Source organism: Ammospiza caudacuta, chromosome 3, assembly GCF_027887145.1.
Source record: "Ammospiza caudacuta isolate bAmmCau1 chromosome 3, bAmmCau1.pri, whole genome shotgun sequence".
Classification (NCBI taxonomy): domain Eukaryota; kingdom Metazoa; phylum Chordata; class Aves; order Passeriformes; family Passerellidae; genus Ammospiza; species Ammospiza caudacuta.
This window is the reverse complement of record NC_080595.1, coordinates 72,036,763-72,060,788: the sequence shown is the minus strand read 5'-3', so window position 1 is coordinate 72,060,788 and position 24,026 is coordinate 72,036,763. Positions and strand designations below refer to the sequence as shown.

Here is a 24,026-nt window from a genome sequence, read left to right as displayed (position 1 = left end):
CCACAGAAGTGCACATCTGTGCTTAGTAGAGCTCTTCAGCATCTGCTAGCCCCCAACAGGAATACTTTGCTAAACTCAGTTTCGAAGAACTGTGAGGAGTGCAGGCATCCACTGACATTTGCACTGAGATCACATTTTGGATTTGTCCATGGTGTACACAATTCCACAGCAGCACCATAAGTGGTGCAAGGATCAGGATAATGTGGGGTCAGTAGAGAAACACTCACTTGTTCCAGGAATATCTACTCTTTCCATTCACATTCCCTTCACGCAGACATTTCTATTTCTTGTTCAATGACACCAACTCCCACTTTGCTCCTCTGAGTACAGAACAGCATTAAACCCCTGACAGTCCTCCAACACCAGATTATAAATGACCTAATTCTCTCCTGATAGAAAAGCTTTCACACAGAACATCCTGCCTGGTCTCAGTGTTTTTCCATTCTGTGGCTGTGAACTTTGATGCTGTACTATCCTTATCTTGCCCTGTGCTGATTCTGAAGTCTGTCCTTTGCTCAGTGCATTCTTTCCAAGGGTGAGGGAGAACATTTGGAATCACTGTGCCTACATCTCTCACACAGAGCTTGAGACAAGAGCTGCCCAGCTATCATCTGCAGCTAAGCCAGACTTTAAGTCAGGAAGGTGCTTTAAAATCAGAATTCCCTACTGTAACCTTGAACAGTGCTATTTGCCTGTCCATGCACCATGCTGGTTTTGCTTCTCTTCCCTTCCAAAAAAAAAAAGAGGAGTTTGTTTTGTGTATTCTTTTAAGAAGCAAAATGCAGTGTTGCTTACCCTCCTTTTTGCTTTGCAATAAATATAGAGGCCAGACCAAAAAAAAAAAAAAAAAACCACCAAAAAAAACCCAAAAAACACCTGATAAATACTACAAACTACAGTGAAAATAAAAGTCATGATCTTACCATGAAAGTTAAAAAAACCCAAATCCTAGCAGTAATAGGACTAGAGGAAATGGCACAAACTGAATGAGATAATTTTAGACATGTATGTGGCAGGAATGATACTTAAAATATCTATTCCAAAATATTAAAATCTCATCTCTGAGTGTCAAATTTCTTCTCTGCTATTCAGACATGATTTTCTGCCATGGAAAGACAGGATAAATTGACACATGGCAGCTATTCCACAATATCCTCTTTTATGTACACCCTTTAGTCTGTCAGAAGTTTATAACTGAGGATATTGGGGTCTGTAATGGATATTGAATCTTAGGGACACCCATAAATTTGGAGTGTATGAGAACTGGGTCACTAGTGGTACTCAAAAGAACAAGCTTAAAGTAACACTGTGTGCTTTGAATATGTGTGTCTTTTCTCTTTTCATTATTCTTTTTAGACACTTGGCATTCTTCTCATGTTTTCCCTCCTCATGAACCTACCTCTCATTATTCCCCTGAGAACTCTCACTATTCTGTAAGTGTACACACCACCATCTTCCCTGCCTTCTCATCTCATCTCTCATAACTCTATTTCATCCCATGTTAGATTCCTTTTCTTTTTTTCCTCTTATGTGAAAGCTGCTGCATGCTGAGTAATTCAGTACATTTCCCTTCTCCCTGACCCTCAAACCCTTTTCCAGTACTTCCTACAACAGACAGAGTATGAAACAATCAAGTCACAGTGTATTAATTCAAGGACATCTACATTTTCAAGGGCAGTAGCCACAGTTATCAATGAAGGGACTCACATTTGGTAAATGCAACTCTTTTGCAGTCTTGGCACACTTCTTCATAAGCATCTGACATAATTTAACCCTCACTACAAAGGTATGCATTTTGCATGTATGTATTTACTCTTTTAAATACACAATTCAGTATCAGAAAATGTTCTCCTGATATAGTCAAATGCTTATGTGTACAAATAAAGTGTATTTGTGTTATTGTAGAAGGTATTTAAGTATGTTGAAGTTAACTTGACAGGCACACATGGTTAAATGCATTGTGTTTTCAGGGTGTTAATTTGAAATCTGAATTTTTGCTTAGTCAAACTCTTAGAGTGTCCCCAGCACTTCAGTACAACCAACAGCTTCTAACAGATACCACAGAAATCTTCAGAAAATATTTGCCATAATTTTTCTTATGTCCTCTTCCCTCTATGCTGCAACATTTATAATTCTGCTGCGGTCTAAGACTGGGACTTGATATATATACTCCAGAAGAAAAGATAATTTGAATTAAATATCCCTACAAAATAATACCTTTACTTCTGAGAACAAATTATTATTAAGTCTGCTATTAATATTTATAGGTATATGTCGCAGACATTTCTCCACAGAAATCCTTTCTTTCGGATTTCTGTGTCTTCGGGAGGCCGGAGGCCTACGAAGAGAAGGTAAACAATTATTATCAGCTGCTGGAGAATGCAACAAGAGCACCTATTTTGATTGGTGATTGGTTCATGTTTTATGTTTATAATTAAGAGCCAATCACCAGTGCAAGCCAGGGGACTGAGTCCTTAACCACAGCTTTGTTATAAATTCTTTTCTATCTCTTCCTAGCTAGCCTAGCTGCTCTGCAAACCTCTCTCCTTATTCTTTTTAGTATAACTATAATGTATTATATCATATATTAATAAATCAAGCCTTCTGATTCAAGAAACAAGATTCACTGTCTCTCTCTCACCAGCTGCGCCCACTCAGGCGTGGTAATAGGTATATTTATATTTACATTTATAATTATATTTACATCTGATGGCTCTAAATCAATCTAAAATGTGATCTTATTGACAAAATTCATACTTCAACAAAAAAGGTTATATTTCAACACGAAAAAGCAATAGTATTTGATTGAGGGTTTGTAATCATTTATTAACACCAGTGTGGGCTTTTTAAATTTCTAATTTATGTTTTTTCTGAGAGAAAAATCAACCCTGTTAAAGAGCTATTGCAACATAACTCTTAACAGCTAAGAAACAGAAATAGGTTATATAAGGAGTAGTTGTTTTACTGCACATTTTCTATAAAGTTGTCACATGAAAAACATACTTGGCAAGTTATTAAATTTATAGACTTATTGAAGATTTATAGCCACTCAAGATGCTTGCAGTACTCACAGGTGGCATAACTGTGCATGAGGCAGAGTGCCAAACAAACAGCAGTAGTAACTGTTCAACAGTGTGTGGTGTTTGCAATAGATCGGGGTGATGTGTATCAGTTTACTTACAAATGTAATCCATTTGATTTCACTTCCATTCCAAAACACTTACTTGACCTGAGACTTGGCACGCTATGCTCCAACTCAAGACAAGCCTATTTAATAAGTTGACAAATGCTCTATAACAGGAACTAATAATGGAAACATGTTCACTGTGAACTACTACTCAACTCTACAAAAACTCTGGGTAACTTTTGTACCCTGAGAGTTGTTCATAGCTGAAATAATTCCTGTGTTTATACTGCCATTTGCACTGCTCTCCAAAACATTTGAGCAGTTCCCCATCTGTGGTTTAACTGCAGCACTTCTGCACAGATAAATCTTATTTCAGAGTAAAGGCAAAATGCTGACAAGAGGAAAAAAGAAATGTTTTCCCATGACCACTCTGCTGTGCAAATGTTGCTTTGTCTTTTCTGGGATCATATATTGGTGGAGACATTGTTAATAAAGAAAACATTTTTAGGAACTTGAATAAATAAATTCATTTGTGGTCTCCTTCATCCTCTTAGTTTTCATCAAAAACAACCAAAAGTAATTAATTTAAATAATGAAATGAGCTCACAAGAATTCTCTGAAACAATCTATAATTAAAGATTTTTTAGTTGCCAAATCAAAGGGACACAATGCCCTTGTTTAGGAAACTCCAATATGGTGGAAAAAATTTGACTATGAATCCAGGTTAAAGACACATCCCATTACACTTTCACTTTCTGACGTGTATACTCTACATATAACAGCAGTGCCCTAGTAACAGTGAATTCTAAGGGGTTTTTGAGAGAATTTAAACTATTCTAAATCATTAATAAACACTTCTTTACTTAAAAATTTAATACAAATTTTGGAATTCCATCTGGTTTTACATATATAAGCATAATTTATCCTTCAGGAGAAAAAAAGGATTGAATTGCTGCAGGATTTCTAAGCAGCAAATGCTTCATAATAGAAATGCAATGAAGAAATGTGATTCATGTGTGAGCAGGGAACACATAAAATATTTTGTAGTACTGAATCTACTACATGATGCCCAAAGTCCACACAGGAATGGTCACACCTCTCTTTTCTGGGGCAACTGGTGGTAAAAGACAAAACCTAATGGTAACCTGACCTGCTTCTGTTGTTTGTCAAAGTCATCATGAAGCTGATCAATATACCATTTCTTTATCTTTTTCTATCTCATGAATTGTTTTGTTCATTGCTGGTGGAAAACACAGAACAAGAGCTTTGGGACAGGTGAGGAGAACAAATATAGTAAGCACAACACCTTCTAGATCTTTTGGGAGGTTATTCCAAAGATGCAACCTCCCAAAGGAGCCAGGGAAATGTTAAGGCATAATGTAAGAAAATCCAGCTACCTGTGGTTACTTCAGGAGTGGAAGAACTATGCCTTTGAAAAAAAGTTGAAGTAAATCAGGAGCATGGTCAAAAGCTGCTGGGCCTGCAAAAAAGTCTGAACTACAACACTTCCTAAATGTTACATGATAAGTACAAATTATTTTTATCAATTTTATGCTAGGATTCAGAGCATAAATATTTTTCTGTCTTCTATTATAAAAACTTTTCTGAATATTTCAGCAATTCAAAGTCTTTCTTTTGCTTCAGCAGCATATTTTTAACAATATGAGGTTACTAGAATTGGGACTTGAAAATTTCAAACTAGAATGGTTTACTCAATTTTCTTTTTGAAATAAATGTTCAGCTTTTGCTTCCTTTGTCACGTGAAAAACATACTTAGTAAGTTACAAAGAGAAAAAAAGTGACACATACACCTTTTCAAAAAACATTCACCATTGAAATAAATACCTACAAGTGGCATGAAAATCCAGACACTTCTCAGATAAACACAGAAAGGAGCAACCACACTTCCTGCACGGCACATCATGCTTCCACTTCCAACAGCAAGTGATCTACATAGAAAAGAATTTGAGTAAGAATTCTGGCAGTTAAAGGAAACAATTAGAAATGCACAGACACTTAAAACATCAGTAAGATTTGTGTCTTTAAGCAATTATACCAAGAATCTGTTGCCATGCCAATGTAAATTTATATTGTAGTGAAATTCAGCTACTTCTGTAATTAAGATTAAAAATATTATTATCATTCAGCACAGATCATGGGATTAATAACCAGGATTTATAAGAAAGGCATAAAACATGTTTAAGAAAGAATTGAGTATTCTTCTAGTTCCCCAGTAGAACCTACCAATGCACATAGAAGGCAAAATAAATAAAAAACTATGGTACAACCAAACTCCAGACAGCTATGAGGCAGCTGAGGAACTCATCCCATCCCCAGTCTTTCAGACCATCCCCACTGATGCCAAGAGCTGCTGAATCTTGTGTAGAATAACAAATTAATGAATGAAAATTAATTAATTAATGAAAAATACATAACTGGCCAAAGTTCTTACCTTACTGTTGTTGGGTACAGTTCTGCTGTGTAGAGATATATAAGGCCAAATGCCACACCTATGGAAAATTTTCCAGCCATATTTGCTAAGATAATTAATATATTGAAATCCTATTGAAAGAGAGCACAAATAAATATATCACCAGAAAAATTACACCCTTCCAAACATAATTTACGTTCTTCAAAAGTTGTGACACTTCTTTAAACAATAAGCAATACTCATTGCTTGCTTTTTAAAAATTGCTCAATAAGTTACTAGTTTCCACATCACTTTTGACCAGTCCTGGTTCACTGAAGCCCTGGGAGCATTTTATGTGTGACTCCAGCAATGACATTGAAGCTTGTACTGAAAATACAGAAATCTATCTTAGACTGGCAGCTGCAACTTAAAACCAGCCTTTAATTAACTATTCTGTGATTTAGAAAGAGCAGCTGCATCTACTGACTTAAGAGCCTTTAAAATCAATTTCTGCTATAGGAACACTTCCAAGCATACATGACTAACCTGAGGTATGAACATAATTAAAACACAGATCAGTGCACTTAAAATAAGGAACGGAATGAGTGTGTTTCTCCTTCCCAGTTTGTCCATCGCAACGCAAGCAATGATATAGCAAGGCAACTCCACAGCACCTGTCAGTATGAAATTATCTCAGTTTAAGTCATGATTGCACATATTCATCTCATAACTGTAACTTCCTCTTTACGGGGAATTTATCTGATCCAGGAGCTAGTTACACAAGTAATATCTAAAGATAACCAGTGTGTTGGGCTAGTTCATTTGGTTACAGAAAGTGTGACAGAAGGCAGAGAACAGCCTAAAATACAGAAGTGGGAGTGGAGAAGGACAAGGGAAACAGGTTTCACAGCACAGAGCAGCTCCAGTTCTCTTTGGGGTGGAAAATTACAGAAAATAGCAAGGCCACAGTTCTGTTTCTATGACACTGACACTTCTGTCTGAAAGCTCTACATTTGCTGCTCTTCTCCTTCGGGTATTTTCACATTAACAGCTCAAGTGTGCTAACAGGGAATATTGCTAGTGTCACTCCACTCTCAGGATTTGCCAGCTTCCACCTGGACAGGAAACAGTAGCCACACCAGAATCAGTTCAAAATCATCTCAAAGTAAAAGGCAAGAAAGTCTGTCCACATCCAGTTTTCTGAGTAAGCCCCACTAATACAGAGTGCAGTTCCAGCTTTCTCCCTTCTTCCTGAAAAAGAGGGCTTACAATATCCCACTCTTAATACAGATCATCCTGTCCTAATGTTTCTTTCCAGAGAAAAACTTCTGCTGCTCCAAAGGTCCTGGCATTTGGCTAGACCTGTTTGCACTGTGTAAACATGATTTGCCCCTAGACAAATAATACTGAGCCAAAGCCAGTTTGGACATGTTTTAAGCCAATTTGCTCAGGAAGAATGTGACTATGTCCAATAGAAAACCAAGGAAGAACGTAAGATACAGCCCTGAACAGCCTGGATTCCTTTATTAAGTACATATAGAGCATGTCAATACACCTGTAATATCAGGAAACAGTATTCTGGGGTTGTGTTGGAAAAAGCAGGTTCTAATTCTTCAGGGTCTGTTAGTCTGCTAAAATATTTTTAGAAGAGGTGGGTACAGTGAACTCCACAATAGCAGTTTAGTTATCTGTGCAATACCAGCACCCACTCTTCAACATATCAGTCTACAATACACTGTAATACAGGGCAAAACAAACTGGAATAATGAGAGCCCCAGTCCTTCTGTGAGCCTGTGTACACCATCAGTCACGTTCACTTCACTGAGAGTACTCAGCTGCACAAAGCAAAGCGCATGATTTAATTCTTCACTGGCTCAGAGCTGCAAGTCTGATCTAGAGTCTTCTGAAGTCAGTGGAATATTTTTACTGATGTTAACAAACTTTGGATCAAGCCCTGAATGCACTTTAGCTGCCTTTATAAACAACTTACATGCCAGAGAAAGATTACAGCCAGAATGATAAAATTAAAAGAGTATTACCACTTAATTAAAAAGACACTTCTGAGAAAATGAAAATGACTCTTCCTTCTGACAATTATGACTATGTTTTTTACACAGACAAACTCAATATATCATGACTGTAAGTGATAAAAGGAATATTTTTTCTCCCATTTTCCTAGTTTGTGCCTTTAACAGAGCTGTGTGAATTTTGTATTGCTTGTCTGCTTCCCCTGGTGTTTGTGTGGATTTGCTATAAGCTTCCAAGGCAAAGAGAAGACAAGCCAGAATATGGTTTTACAATCTGAAAGACAGACAGAGAAGAATTCTGTGCACCCACAAATTCTTTTTTTTTTTCTCAGATACAGTGGAATTTGGAGTGAATGATACTGTGTTAGTCAATTTTGTGAAAAGTTAGCAAGAAACTTTTCAAACAAGGTTCACAATTGAATGAACAAAGTAAAAAATTGGCTGTCAAATCTATAAACATTTTTAAATGTTTGTTCCAGTTCTGTCATTAACAGAATAAGGTACAAGAATATTTACCTATGAGAAAGAGATTTAAATATTCATTGCCTCCTAGGCTGACAGAACTGAGGGAGAAGACGTAGTACCCCAAGCTCCCAGTGAACCAGATCAGCCAGACTGTGATGGTCCTTCTTGCAATTTGCCAGTTACAAAACAGGTCTAAGATGTTGTGCTTCTTTGTTGAGGATGTATCATCATCACCTGTTCTGCCACTGGCCACATCATCTTGTTGGACTGAGCACAGTTCAGAAACTTTGCAGGGAGTGCTGACTTTATTCCATCTTGCCATTGTATCAATCACTTTCTGTGCATCTTCATATCTTTCCTCTGACAGCAGCCAAAAAGGTGTTTCTGGGAGCATCCAGCAGCACAAGACAAAGGGAAGAGTTGCTATGGATAGAAATATCTGATAGACCCACCAGGTCCGAACCAAAAATCCCACGAGTGCCACAATCATAATTCCCATAGCAAAAAAAGCATGGACATGCATAGAAGCCCAGGTTCGTGCTTTAATGCCAACAAATTCAGTCACATAAACAAAAGCCACAACCAGATAGCCACTTGAAACCTGGGAGGATGGGAGAGAGAAAAGAAAAAAACAAAACAAAAAACAGAGTGAGGTTTGTTTCTCCTCTCCCTGTGCACCAGCAGTAAAAACCAAAGAGCTAACAATGTTCTACATCTGTGTATGCTAAATTGTCACCACGCTGGCCTGTCTCACACTGACAGAAAAAAAGGCAACCATGAAAATGAGTCAGCTGGAGAAAAAATGCACTCAAACCTTCTGACTGTGTGGACAATATTTAAAAATGTGATGTGAACTAGGACGTTTCTCTGTAGTGAGGGACAGCCAGCCAGAGACACCTGTGAAGAAACTTAATTTGCTGATGTCATTAAGCCCTTCTCCTCCAAAAATCAGGTCCCTTAATGACATCACAAACTGGATGCTTGGGAAAGAGAGGTCCCCTGAAGTAGTTGTCACTTCTGAAAATCTTGATCTCGGCTTTTAAGCAGAACATTAATACCCTGCATGTCAGAAAACTGCACATTTACGAACAATTACCTTCCACACCCTTGTAAAATATCTCATTAAATCAAAGTTTTTGCAATATTGGAAGAGAATCTCATATACATACACAATTACAGGTTCTCATATGGCATCAAGTGAATGCAATTCCTGGCATATTCTGCATAATAGCATTTCTTCACTGAATATATATATATATTATTGAATATATATATTTCAATTTCTCAAATATCTCAACATCAAATTCCTGGTATCTTAAAACATTGCAAAACACAGCTAGACAATATAGACTAGAAAATATTTCAGTATATTGTTTTGATTAATTGTTTTTCCCATTAACAATATTCCAGTTACCAGTCTCCAATTCTGAGCCCACTGATAGGAAAGCTGCACTGACTGCAGTGGCACAGGGCTAGAGTTTAGGAGTGCACCTTGCAAATCAGTCCCAGTGGCCAGATAAAACCTACAGCATCAGCCTGGTCAGAGCCGTTTGCCTTTCTAAACCACCACAGAACTGGCATCAACAGCCAAGGGAGTCAGCAGAGGGACTCCTGTAGATCTCAGTTTAAGGCTGACATGATACAGTTTTTCCTGCTAGGAAATTCAGGCAAAGGGAGCTCCAGGTACAAGGTCCTGTCTTGACTAATGCACTGTCAGCAGAACAAAATAAATGATGGGAATATTTTTAAATATCTAACCCATGTTCAATAAGTTAGATGATTTTTTTTGTGATGGCATTCTAATTTCTGTATGCATTGTGTAGTGAAAATCTCAGGAATGTCCTTTGGGCTGTAAAATAGTTATTTAAAATTGGTTATTATGTATAAATATTGAATATGTATCAGATATTGGATGTATACCATACAGACACAAAATTGTGTGTATGGCTCTGCATAAACACATATACTGAAATACCTTTAAGTACATCTAGTACTAAGTACCTTTAAAACATCTAGGTGTTAAACATATCTGCCTATGTATTTAGTATTCCAGATACAGCTTAAAAGACCAAAGAGATGCAAGCAAGAGAAAATGTGCATCTCTCCTCCATCACTCAAAATGGTAGAGATAAAAATAATACTTATTATAGATTTGCTAGTTAAAGAAAAAAATATATTCCATTTTTAACAATAAGGAGAAATGCAACAGCAGCTGCAATGCAGAATCCAGAGTTTGCTGCTCACATTTGGTATTTAATTACCAGTCCAGCAGAGGTTGGGATGGAGGAAGTAGCAAACACTGCTTCATACAGACGCTTTCTATTAATTCAAAGAGGAAAACTGCTGTGGTCCAAGAACATTCAGACTCTCCCTGCTCTGCCGAAATAAGTGCAACAGACGGGGCTTTAGAATAATGAAGTCGGAGAGGAAATAATAATAAAAGGGAGGTTTTCCTGAGAAGGGGTAAGAAATGGCACGGAGAAGGGCCAAGTGTGAACGTCCTTTCTTACCATGGCGAGGAGAAAGCGCACAATCACAAAACTGTAGTAGTCGAAGGTGAAGGCCACCGCGATGCCAAACACAAACTGACCAGCACTTGTGAACCATATAACACGCTGTCTTCCCAGTCTGCAAATCACAGCAGTAATAAAATCATCAGTAGCCACAAACATTCTATTAAAATACACCTGCAGCTCCAGAGAGCCTAGATGGAAGTTACTAACTCACCACAGAAATTCTGGTTTAGTTACCTGTATTAATTTGTCGGCAATTTCAGCCTCTAAGGAAAAGGATGAATGGAACTTCCATTCCACAATTCTTGGCTGGAAGCACTGTGCAGTGAGCATTACATATGTGCACCCCCAGTTTTAACTTCTACATAACTGATTGGTAATTTTACTCTTATTTATGAGGACATAGATCAATTGAAAAATTTATTTATGTCCTCATAAATAGGAGTAAAATTCAGCTATTTTATATTAAGTAGCATCGTGTTAATAATTTCTGACAAAAGTTGGCTGGGATACCATGCTATCTTTTGTCAAAGTAACAACCAATTTTGATAGTAATAGAAGGTTTCTGTAACATACCTTTGTCCAGTTCTTTAAAATTGAATTCTCTAACAAATGACAATCACACAGCTCCCCATAATTTTCTGATTTCTGACAGCACATATGCATACATATAAAATCACAGAAATCTAGGAAGAAAGTAAACTAATGGCAAAAAAATCATGTCAAACACTAGCTGCAGCAGTAGATAAGACTCCACTGGGAATTCACTACATTCTATCTACAAATGCTCTGTAACACAAATTGCGTGGAATTATTTTTCTTCCCTGATAATAATTCCTTGGTCTCTTATTACCTCTTCCATTGCAAACAGCTTTTTACAAATGGGGATATTACTTTTAGACAGAGAGTTTGAGGAGTTTTGGACTGGTTTTTTTTATGCGAGTATTTTGTACTCCAGTAAAATTCCTTCTGTTTTTTCCCAGTCTTGACCTGAAGTCATGATTTCGTCTTTGATCCCCGCCAGGAAAGATCCCAGTAAGTCTTAGCTATCAGAGCTCTTCTATTGGGAAATCTGTTAATTGGTAATGGGAGGGATACACAAGCTTATTTCCCATGAGCCAGGATGTGTCAGAAAATAACTTGTAGCTGTAAATTCTGCAGCTGTAAATCTGCAACTCAGAATGTGTGTATTATCTTAACTGGTTGTCCATGGGTTGAATTAATGGAAATGAGAACAATGCAATCCTAACCTTATAAATCATGTCCAAGTATTAATTAATAAAGTTATGAATAACTTAAAGAAACTCAAAACAGATGTTAGTATTATATTCTGGTTTTGTATTAAATACAATTTTGCAAAGCCTGGGATTGGGAAGCAGATTGATTCCATGTGTTCTAAAAGCCAAATTAAAAAGTTCATCATTGTTTTTGCATTCCCATGTTGTGACTGTCACACTGTAGTGCTGTGCTAATGAAGGAAAATCAGAAAACAACACTCCTGATCTCCTTGTCCTGCTTACAGTCTTAGATGTGGGATGAAACATCACTCTCCACCCAGCAGAACTGTCAGTCAACAAGCTCCTTTACAGAAAGACATAAATAACTGTAAACCAGCCTTCAAAGCAAAGCACAGGTACAAAAAGTGCCCAAGACAAAGCTAAGTTCAACAGAACTTGGATATTTGATTCTCATATGGCCAGACAGGCATGGCTGGGTGCTCTCTGAGGCAGGAATATGCCTGTTTGTGTTGAGAGAAGAAACCAACTGAGGCAGGAGAGCACAGATGTACACCCCAAGGCTCACTGTTGCTTCTGAGTCCAGCTCTGATGCTGGATTTCAGTGCACGGGCTGAGATAACACCCAAGGAGGAACTGTGGGACAGGAATGGGCCTTGGAACTGTGAGCAAGAGTCCCTCCAGGACTGATGCTCCTCGTGCTCAAACAGAACTTTGTACATGCTGCAAATGCGTGAAGCTACAGCACAGCTCACCCACACCCATTTTTCCTCTTATGTTCACAAGCTTTCAAGAGACTGAAGTCTAAGCTAATTTTTCAGGGAAAACCTACAACTGGACAGCAAGGAAAAATAGTATATGGGTGCTTATTTTATGAAGTGGGGCTTGATTAAACCCTCATAGCCTTTGCATCAGCTCCATTGAGCTGTATTCATGACACAGGTTAGGAAAGGTGATTTTCAAATACATGATATTTAATCTTCTAATAGCCCTTCAGCTGTTTGTCATACTACAAAAAAAAAAAAAAATTGCATTTCCATGAGGAACCTCTTCTCATGAAAAATGAGGTGAAAATCTATTCCCAGGTTTTACCATTGCTATTACAATGAGCTATTGCTATTCCTGTCAAAATAAATAACCAACAAAACAAATAAATAAAAATATAAAGACAAATACTAGCTGCACAGGGCAGTTTCAGGGATCAAGGTCTAGAACAATGGATGAGAAAGGATGAAAAAGTTTTTAAAGTAAATTATTTGAGAATATATTTTAAAATTAGGACTTGTTATAGGAAAAAGAAACCAAGTTAAACAGATCTGTGAGCAAAGCAACATCCAAACCTCCTGGATGTTGCATATGTAGTTATGAATATACAATGAATATAGAATAGAAACAACAAAAACAGGTAGATACACGTGAAGTTACTGTAGTCTGAATTTTCAGAGGATGGCACTTTACCTGTCAGCAATGTCACCAAAAATCACTGCTCCAATCAGGACTCCAAGCATGAACGTAGGCTGGATTAATTTTGCAAGCCATTCTCGGTCACAGACCAGATCCCACTGTGTAACAACAGTGCTCTTCCACTTTGTATCATCATAGAGAAATCCATCAGAACAAGGATATACAGATTTGTTGCCTTTGTATTCGTACGCCAGATCCAAAGTGACTTCTCGTTTGGACCTGCTGCATTGATCAAGTTCCCAAATTTCTCCATTTTCCAGCTGGACTACAATGTAGTTTTCTGTTGATGTCCATAGTGTCCAGATGTCCTCTATACTTGATGCAGAGGAGTTGTGGAAAAGAACACTACTCACATTTCCAGGGAACCCACATACAAAGTTAGGAGTAACAGCCATGAACACAGATGCTAAGTAATGGATACCACATGACATAGCTTGAAAGACAGATGCAAAATAAACACATGCTTGAAATCTGTAAAGGGAAAGAAAACATTTTACTGAGGAAAAGCCCTCTATACATGAAAAAAATATTCAGTGTAAATGTTTAGGTAGATCAGTAAATGGAGATATCATTAACGTGTCTAGTGTTTTGTTGTGTGGTGCTGCTCCAATATTAGCTAAGCTCTGCAAGAGACCAAAGATGAGAAAAAGATCCATAATTTGGAATCTATTGTTAAGAAATGAGTGCTGCTCTTAGTCATGTGTTCAGTCATACAGAGAAGACAATTTAAAATGAAACAATTTGGACCTTAAGCACTTAGTTTGAAGCAGCCTTCCACCCTCCAAGTCTCTGCAACACATCCCGTTAAAACAAGGCCTCAGATTACTTGGATGCTTAGAAAAACCAAAAAGTTGCAACCTCAGCTTCTTAGGAGTAGAGATATGTGCATCAAATAAAACAAACCAAACACATTAAGACCCTCATTCCACCTACTTGTATCTCTACAGCTGAATTCCATCTATTTTCCATCTCTCTTTATTGCAGCCAAAAGACAAAGAGAGAATACATGTAGACACACGTAGAAGATGGAATCTGAACAATGTGAAATGTTTTGTAGCAAAACAGAGCTCTGAACTGGGTTGGGTTTTGGCTTAGGCAGGGTGTGCAGTTATCCATTAAAGATGGTATCATAAAGCAAACCTAGTAAAAGAATGTTTTATGCCTAGCCTGAATTTGGGCATTTTAACAGCTTTTAAAGCTTGCTTGAGATGCATGTAAATCTTAGTAAAAAAATTGCACGTGTTCAGAATTTCAAAAGACTTGCATTGAACTCTAGTGTCACTGTATGCAAATTCTAGACATTTTCTGATAATTTAAGCATAAGGAGTTGTTTTCTCAATTAAATGTTTAAATTATGCATCTAGTTAATACAACATCTGTTCAGAAAAAACAAAAAAGCTTTTGTTCTCCTCCCTTTTTTATTTCCTGAAGGCCAATGAATTGCAATAATTTGAAGAAGTGTTCAATGAGCTTCTATACACACATTCTTTCTGCAGGACACAGCAGGCCTTGGCAGCATGAAACAAAAAGCAGGGGTTTTTTCAACATGATCAGAGGCTATCTCTGATGAAGTTGTAGGAAATAATGTCTAAAACCAAATGCCTTGAAATGTCTTTTGGGAAAATTCAGAGCAATTCCAATCCCTGTAAACAATGCAGATTCTAGATACGCCTTCTCCAAAATGTATCTAATCTAGCCATGAATTCCCACAATACAGATCTCAACAGTACATACCCTAGGACTTTTAAATCTATCATCAAAATTTCTAAATAACTTTGAAACTATCTATAAGCAAAGTACTGAAGCAGAATTTACTGGCTACATTGTCTTAATACCCAATTAACATTTCCAATAAAATAGTTCTCTTGTAAAGCACACCTCAATTCACCATCCTCATTCTCCTCTGCCTTTTATCTTGATTCTTATTTCTTTCCTTGGTGATGTAAAAGCCTATCCTGTCCTTCCAATTGCATTTGACATTGCTGTTGCTCTGCTGCAGTGCTTTTTATCCCACTTTGTCTTGACTAACAGCTCTATTGACTTTTCTACAGCACTCTGAGGAGTGAGTTCAATTGCTAAAGCCACCGTGGCAGCTCAAAATCTGGCTCCACATCCCTATGGAGGATGCTGCAAGGCAATCCTCACACAGGTGCTGTGCTGCTCCTTCCCAAACAAAACTGAAAGATATGGTCAGGAGAAACTGAATATAACCACAGCAACCCTTCAAGTCTATCAATTGTCTCTCAAGAGAACAGCTTCTCGGGGATTAAGTAGCTAGCCATAGGTCAAAGCAAGGCTGAAACAGCTCTGAAAGGTGTTTGAGCTATCCTGGACCACAAAAAAAGAAAAGGTTATTTTGAAATGTAACCCTTGGGACCCTATTGATGCAGACAAATATGGTCAACAATGTTTTTTAGTTCCTCTTCTCCAGTTTCATTTTAAACTGTTCCCATCAAAAGACATAAACTCATTTTAAAAATAGCAGGGCACGACCAAATTCAACAACCTGGGCTACTGTTGCAGTATGCAGAATGCTAGAAAGAGATAATAGTAAATTAAACCCCTAGAAGCTGTCACTTACATCTTCTACTAGCTAGTAAAAAGTGGCATACTTGGAATCAGTATTTGCAATTTCTGTCATTATGCACTGGAAAATTGCAGTGTCAAATAATCCACTTGGTATTTCTGAGAGAGAGGGAAAATGAAATAATTTCAAACTCTCATACACACCTCTTGAGTTTCCTAATCAGTTCTTGCAATACAAGAAATATCAGGATCATCATTTATCTTCATCTCCGTAAGAGTGGGTAGGAAAGATATATTTATGCCATTTTTTTGTTGGAGAGGCTTAAGGGAGATAACAATTTTTAAGGATAGAGTCTGAGAAGATGGCATGAAACCATCCACTACACAAATTTTTACAAATTCAAAGCCCAACAGTATCACTAGGGCTATGAGCAGGTCTAGTTAATCTCTGCTCTCGCTACTCACTTGAGAGTTTTATCTTATCTCTTCCTGAACATTTCTTGTGATCATACTTCAATGACCATTTTGACAGACTGCTCCACTGTCAAATCTTTCTGCAGGAAAGTTTCTCATTAAATCTAATATCTATGTCTCCTTTTCAAATATAAGACTATTATTAGCTTATAAAACACCCTGGTACAACTTGAATAAATCTTCCTTTTCTTTTATCACTTCATTGGACAGAATTCTCAGTTCTCCTCCTCCTCCTGTTACTGCTGACAGCCATACAAACTACAGCCTGTACTCTTTTCTCTTCTTTGTGCCCCTTCTTTCTTTCCACCACTGTAAAAAGCAATAAAGGATTAATTTAAAAAAATACCTGTCATACAATATTTCACCCATCTTTCAAGGGTTTAACTTACAATTAGATATAGCTTATTCTTGTAAAAACATCCTTCCATTTCCAATGTTATGAAAATCTTAGTTTCAACAAAGAAATCTACTTTGTAGCACCATTATTTTTCTTACCTAATTTGCAGCATCAACGCAAACACAAGAAGTCAGAATACTAGATATACATTAACAGACACAATTTATGCTGAATATTACTTCATTTAAGAATGGGAAAATGGGTTTTTACAGCAAAATAACCATGTTGATCAGAACTTTGCAGGTGTGATTGCACTGCAGTTTTTAACCACTACCTGCTCAATAAAAGAGCCAAGGAGCAGGCAGGGGGAGCTGGGATAGGGAGGAATAAGGCCTGATGTGAAGTTAGAAAAGCATTTGGAAGCACCAGGGTCTGAAGACACTCTGCACCACACTAAGAGGCTGCTTCCTGCCTGCAAAAACTATTTACTGCTCTCTCCAGTAAAATTCCACACTGGGCTGGCTAAGCCTCTCTCTGTATATACTCTGTATATTTTTGTGCATACAAAACACAGAAAAACTGCCCTGAAAGCCCTGTTTTGCTGTGAAGGAAACCCATTGCTGACTGCAGCAGTGTTCTAACAGCATTCCCACCGGTCCTGGATTGAAAAGCCCAACCTTACAGGCTTCTGCCAATCTCCTGTGGGTAGGAAGAACTTTTCTTCCAGAAAGACCAGTGGTGTAAATGTCAGGAAATTCCTTAACCTGTATAGTTCCCAAAGAGGAATGAATCCGACTATTACAGACAACATAGGGAAAGAATGAAAAGTGTGTAGGGATGTAGGAAGATAAATATGTAGGGATGGAAGGAGATGGAAGAGTACTACAGGTTAATCGAATTTTGCTTTCCAGAACAGCTGGAGACTGAAAAGGGACAAGGGCACAGGTCCAGCCTCAGTGCACATGGACAAACAGAGACTGGGGTGGCTGAGAGTGCTGAGGAGGAGGAGCACAGAGCTGCTGCCTCCTCTGCTGCCACCTGGGACACCTCCCTTTGAACCCCTGGGCACATGAGCTGTATCCCAGACCCCGTGCTGTGACCGTGTGGATGCCCTGCCCCAGTGTCAAAGCCCTGGGACAGGTCCCTGGCTGTGCCCATGCCATGGCCCAGCAGCCCCCGGCCCTTGTGGGAGTCCTGTGCGGGGCCAGGAGGTCACAGCACAGCATCCACAGGTTCATGCACTCCTCAGGCCCTGAGGCACAGGGTAAAGTCTAGGCTGTGCTTGATCCCCACTGAAAATTATTAACTTTTCCCCTAATTCTTAATTTAAGAACACCAAACCGATAAGAAAGTCCTTTATTACTGAGCTTAAAGCTCAGATATATGTATATCTGCTGCAGACATATACTATATACTGTATATACACTATGTGTACTACGTATATAATATATATAATATAATCCCTTTATTAACCACATATATATGCTATCTATATATATATATACACTATAGTATATAGTATATAGTATACAGTATATACTATATACTATATACTATGGTATACATACTATATAGTATAGTATATATACTATATACTATATATAACATATACTCTATGCTATATATATATACTATAATATATACTATAATCCCTTTATTAACCACACCAAACTCAATGTTTAAAGTTAAATTTCCCTGAGTAAAGAAATACTGTTGTTCATGCATGGAAATGGTAAGAAAATACCATTGCAGGAGCAAAAAACACTATTGAAATTCACCCAAAGAAAGCAAATTCTGTGATTTATTTTCCAGGACTGATCTCAAAAGGGGCAGATTTTAGCAATAGGGTTTTAGATACCAGTCATCTTCACACACACACTACAGATTATAGAACATATATTGTTGCAAATAGTCTAACCTATTTTACAGATATGTTTTCCTTTTTAAAACCCCACTTTTTGCCATTTACAAAAAAAAGTTCTGTGAACATGATGACTGTCCTAAAAGGTATGATAATTCCTCTCAGTGTTTTTCCATCTCTTCAGTGACTTGCCATGGGAGATAATTACTTGGCAAGTACATTTTGTCACTCTTGCCAGGAGTGTCAAATATAGAAGTCAAGAAGACTTTATAGGCTACTGCTCCAGTATAGAGATGCTTAATGAATGCCAGAAGTCAAATGAGCCTAAAATTGTCTTTACAAAAGCAAGACACAACATGAAAACGTTCCAATCCCTCTTAAAATATTTGTGATATTTCTCCACAGTATTTTTTTTTTCACTTTGCAGCTTATAGTAAAAAAAGATTTTTGCATTTCTATTTCTTCTGCACAAGTTCAAAGATCAGTAAGAAAAACAACTGGTAATACCATGTCAGTACCTGAATATGAGAAATACTGTTCCATAAAGACAATGAATTAGATCTCAGACAACTGTTGCTCTGGCTGTAGTCTCATGGCACAACATCTCTGTGGCACTGTCAATGCAAGATATTTTCTCCCTTCTCTTTTGCCACTGTTTATTCCCCCCTTGAGACACAGTGCACCCTAGCCTCAGCTGTGGTGGTATTTCTTTTGTGGACAATCTGTGAACTTTGTCTGGCAAACTGATCTGACTTGAATAAAAAAGTCAAAATAGATATTAAATTTTTAAAAATGAAACACCAAACCAATAAGCTAGACTAGTTGTTCAGTATGATTTATATTACATCCATGCAAACTATCCATACCAGTCTATTTGGAAAGCTGTCCATCTCGCACACAAAAAATACTTGAAGTGCACACTGCCATATATTTGTTAGAGAATAAATCCCCAGCCTCAGAGTACTTTAGCATTGTCAGTTATTGCAGTGTATAGCAGAGACAAGACTAGCTGTTGGACACTAATTTTTATGTTAAATAAAATATGATTCTGATTTTCTTGTCTGTCAATCAAAAACAGAAGAGGGGGAATTACCAGATACTCATCAAAATCTAATATAAACATTTTAAATCATTTTGGTGTAGAATAGACTCACAAAACTGTTCTGAGATTAGCAAAATATTTGTACTATTCCACAGGCTTTACAAGAACTATTTTTACTGCTTGTCTTGTCAACAACCTCATTTTTAAGTTGCTTAAGTCAGAAAACACAGTACATTTTTGTTGTGCAGTGTACACTCAACAGGATGGATTCAGTGGAAAGAAATGTCCAGATATTTACTATTTCTGAAAGAATTTGTGTTCAGTAACCACTTTAACCTCTGTATTCCATCCAGGGTTGATTGGTTTTTGGTTTGGTTTTTTTTCATGTGAGAAAAGCCATTCAGCATTCTTTCCACTCTAAACAAAAAAGTGATGATGCACTTCCACATTTATCTTTTGAGAAGAAAGGAACTGAATGTGACTCAAGAGTATTTTTGCTATGGTGCAGAGATACAGATTTGGAGACAGCCTTAAATATACAACATGCACAGCCTGATTTGACTTATGGTGTCAAGAATAAACTTCCTTTCCTCCGAAGGTCAATTTGAACCATGCTGAGAGTCTCCGTGCACAAGATTATTGCCAAAAATTGTTTTCAGAGACAGAACATGCTTGTTTGATGTCCGGTTAAAACCTATCAACAGCACAGATGAAAAAGGAAAAAAGGAAACTGTGGAGATCAGGAAAATCTCAGGAATTAAATATTATAATCACTGACAACAATGTGTGCATTGATGTGCAGTCAGCAAACATCAGACACCAAATAATTCTTATATTTAAAACTGATTCTCTGAAGAATTCACTTCTATCCCATTAAACTTATGCACATTTGCCTTTGATTAAGACAAGTCCAACATTTATTCATTAGAGTCAAGAAGAAAAATACATTGGCTGCTCACTACTCTGCATTTGGTATGGCAGCTCAGATGAAAGAAGTCACATCAGCATGGAAATAAAGAAACAGTGGTAGAGAATTAAGGGCCATACTTAAAAATAGATATATATTTTGAAACTTAATTGAACAGTTCTACAGTTCTTCCCTTTTTGACTATTTAAATCAGGCATATAAGGTTCCTGTCATCACCTGTGACAAAACAATAAATCTTGCTGGGTTTCAGCAGCTGAGCAGCAGAGCTTTCACCTATGGACAGCCACACACAGCCAAAAGGGAGCTGCTGGTAAAGGTGCCCTGGGGTTTCTTGCTGCCCCAGGGGACAGCCAAGCCAGGGGATGGTGTGACCATGGCTCAGCCACTGCAGCCCAATGCCCAACCTTCTCATTCAAACGGCAGAGAAACTGGGAAAGACACAGAGGCTCTGGATTTGCTCTCAAGCTACCAAGGTACACATAAACATTCCATCTGACTTTCCTGGGAAAGCAAGCTCTCATTAAGGGGGAGCACATCACTGGGAGCAACAGCAATTCCAACAGTGGAGTCAGTTTTGTTTTTATTCTAGCTACCCACTTGCCCTTTCTGCTATACATGGGTTAAGGACATATACCAGGTAATTTAATTTAAAAGAGCGTGACCATGCAGTTTGTAAGTGACTTAGCTTTGTTTGGGAATAATTTGGACTCATGTTACACACAGCAGAGTGGCTACACTTGAACAGTAGTAACACTTCAGGCTCTATACTTGGAAGTTTCTATTCCAGGAATGGCATTTCCATAAACATCTACCATTTAGAAAATGAGCATGTACTCTGCATGATGTATCACTAGCATTACTGTCACAGGGAAAACTCAATTCCAGTTTCTCTGGTAACACTGTTTTCTTTTGGTCAGCCTCTGCTTCGTGGACAAATCCAAATTAGGTATCTCATTCCCTTTCACACTGTACCATTTCCATCAGTTTACGTAAGCAAATCTTTTCTGTAAAGTGTCTAATAGAATTTCAGTGTTTTTATTGAGGTTCTACCTAACAATAGACATAGGCAGTACTTCATGTATAGATAGTTATATTTCATTCTTCCTTTCCCATTTAGGAAATAGGATGTTTTCTGCTAGTTACATTGCTGACACAATGGACTAACTTTGCTCAAACTAGCTTATATTTATTTTACCTTTTTGTTCTGTCTATAATCCTGAAATAAAACTAACTGGTTGTCATGTTAATAACACTCTTACACCTCTGTTATTCTATTTACATATTTCTTCTGTAAAACCTTGCATCTGTTGCAGCTGACAATACAAACACATTAATTGAATATCTGCTTCAGAGTGGTGAAAACTGCCTATGCTAAAGCAATGAGCAATCTATTTTTTTAAGATTAATTCACAAAGTAATTAAGCCTTATTTACAGTTCTCATAGTTATATTATGCCTTTTAAGAACTCTTTTTTTGTTGTTGTTTCCTATTTATAATCCACATCTAAGAAGATTTGGATACAGACAGTTCATTTTCAGTAAAAATTCTACATAAATTCTCTTCACATCCTGCCACACATTGTTAAGTATATTACCCAAGGTTTTAAATTTCTACATTTGAAATTTAATTCCTTCCTACCTAGAAAATGATTGTAAAGTTACTCATTCTTACAGGTTTTTGAAAGTTCTCATGGAAAAATGCAAAACAAGTGAGGAGTCTGTGCAATTAATTTCAGAACACTGGACATCACTTTCCTAGGGAATGTTTGTAGCTGTTCCTGTACCTACCAGTATCTTCTGAGTTTTCAGTTAGAAATAATATGGAATATTAGCTCCATGTATCATTGTTTATGATTGTTTAAATCATTTCTGTAAATACTTGAGAGGAATGTAATGGAATTTTGGATTGCTCTATTCTGTAAATCCTCCTTAATATAAGCAGTGATTTTATCCATAGCATTACTTTCACAGCCTTGAACATGGTTAAGGTAATTTAGTCTATTTCTATGGGCTACATAAAGCAGTTTATACTAGATAATGTGTAGTTTTACTCTCCCTGGCTCCATTTGCAACTCTCACAATGTTCATTGTTAATTCTGACATTCACCATAGTGACTCTTCATCAAAAGCAAAACCCAAGAGCTGAAGTAGATATCTTTGCTTTATTAGCTTTTTTGAATCTTTCATTTAAAAAAATCACTTAACAAGACATTACATTAAGGGAATTAAGTGTCAGATAACTCTGTCTTCTAAACTTTGGGACAAAGTCAACATGTAAATCAAAGCATCTCAGTGTCAACCACAGATTCTTTCCTGTTGAAGAGAATACTGCCAATTGCAATCCTGCTTATATGGAATCCTACCTTTTCAATTCTATATCTCTATAGCCTGAAGAAAGAGACTCAATTTAATGCAGAGTCTGGTATGGTCAAATGATTTTCTTCTGTTAAGCATGCTTTAGTTTCTGGAATTAAGTACACCCGTGTTTAGTGGCTATGTACTACATGAGAAATAAAACAGCCTCCACATTGACAGCTCTGCTCCCTCTCTGTAAAAGAGTAGCTTGAATCTTTAACAAAATCTTCTGCAGGCTTTGTTAAAACCCAGTCAGGACATGGAAGAGGAGTAAAAAGTATGTCCTTTCTTCCTCTCTCTTCAGGAGTCCACACTGATGACCCACCAGTTGTTCAGGAGCTCTTGGCAGGGCCCAGGTTAGCGGCCCTGACAGCACATCTCCCCCAAGGCAAGGCAAGTTATTTCTAAAGCCACAGAAAATATGGCTATGGATAGCAAGAGGGTTTTCAGCTTCGTTTGCAGGTTCGTGGCTCATCTTCCCTCCAAACTGTTCCTCTTCACTGCAAATGCACAACCCATTATCCCCCGTCCATCATCCAGCCAAGTACCACTACAGAACAGGTATGAGATTTTGGATCCAGAGATACAACTAGATGGTTTAGGAGAGAATTGTCTGCCTAGTGAACCTCCTAATTATGATTCACCTGCAACACAAATTATTACCTCTAGTACCAAGAAGAAAAGAAGGGTAATCGTCGTAGGTGATTCCCTCTTGAAGGGAACTGAAGGCCCTATATGTCGACCAGACCCATCCCACAGGGAAGTTTGTTGCCTCCCTGGGGCCTGGGTACAAAATATTACTGAGAGACTTCCTGGACTGATTCAGCCCTCTGATTATTACCCACTGCTGATACTTCAAGCTGGCAGTGATGAGATGAGAAGAGGAGCGTTAAGGCAATCAGAAAGGACTTTAAGGTACTGGGTCAGGTAATTGATAAGGCAGGAGCACAGGTAGTGATGTGCTCAGTCCCTCTGGTGGCGGAGGACAATGATGAAAGAAATAGAAGAATCCGTATCATTAACAAGTGGCTTAAGGGTTGGTGTCATTGGCATAATTTTGGATTTTATGATCATGGCGAAACTTTTACAGCATCTTCTTTGCTGGAATCAGATGGGGTACACCTCTCAGTTAAGGGCAAAAGGATTTTAGCTCATGAACTGGCAGACCTCATTGAGCGAGCTTTAAACTAAGCTTGAAGGGGGAAGGGGAACCAGCTGAACTAACTGGAAACAGGCCCAAGAATTGCAAGAGTAAGATAGGGG

At 37.7% G+C, this 24,026-nt stretch overlaps 1 protein-coding gene across 2 annotated transcripts in view; it reads right to left on the bottom strand.

Annotated features, from left to right (window-relative positions):
• Positions 1 to 24,026, bottom strand: part of SLC22A16 (solute carrier family 22 member 16) — a 38,020-nt gene that overhangs the window by 3,461 nt on the left and 10,533 nt on the right. The window contains exons 2-7 of one of the 2 annotated variants that reach the window (XM_058801705.1): positions 13,236 to 13,712; positions 10,540 to 10,657; positions 8,081 to 8,630; positions 6,084 to 6,211; positions 5,580 to 5,689; positions 4,977 to 5,076 (exon numbers count right to left, since the gene is read on the bottom strand). In XM_058801705.1, the coding sequence (XP_058657688.1) occupies positions 4,977 to 5,076; positions 5,580 to 5,689; positions 6,084 to 6,211; positions 8,081 to 8,630; positions 10,540 to 10,657; positions 13,236 to 13,712 (1,483 nt within the window). The remainder of the gene's footprint in view (positions 1 to 4,976; positions 5,077 to 5,579; positions 5,690 to 6,083; positions 6,212 to 8,080; positions 8,631 to 10,539; positions 10,658 to 13,235; positions 13,713 to 24,026) is intronic. The other variant, XM_058801707.1, reaches the window with a different exon arrangement.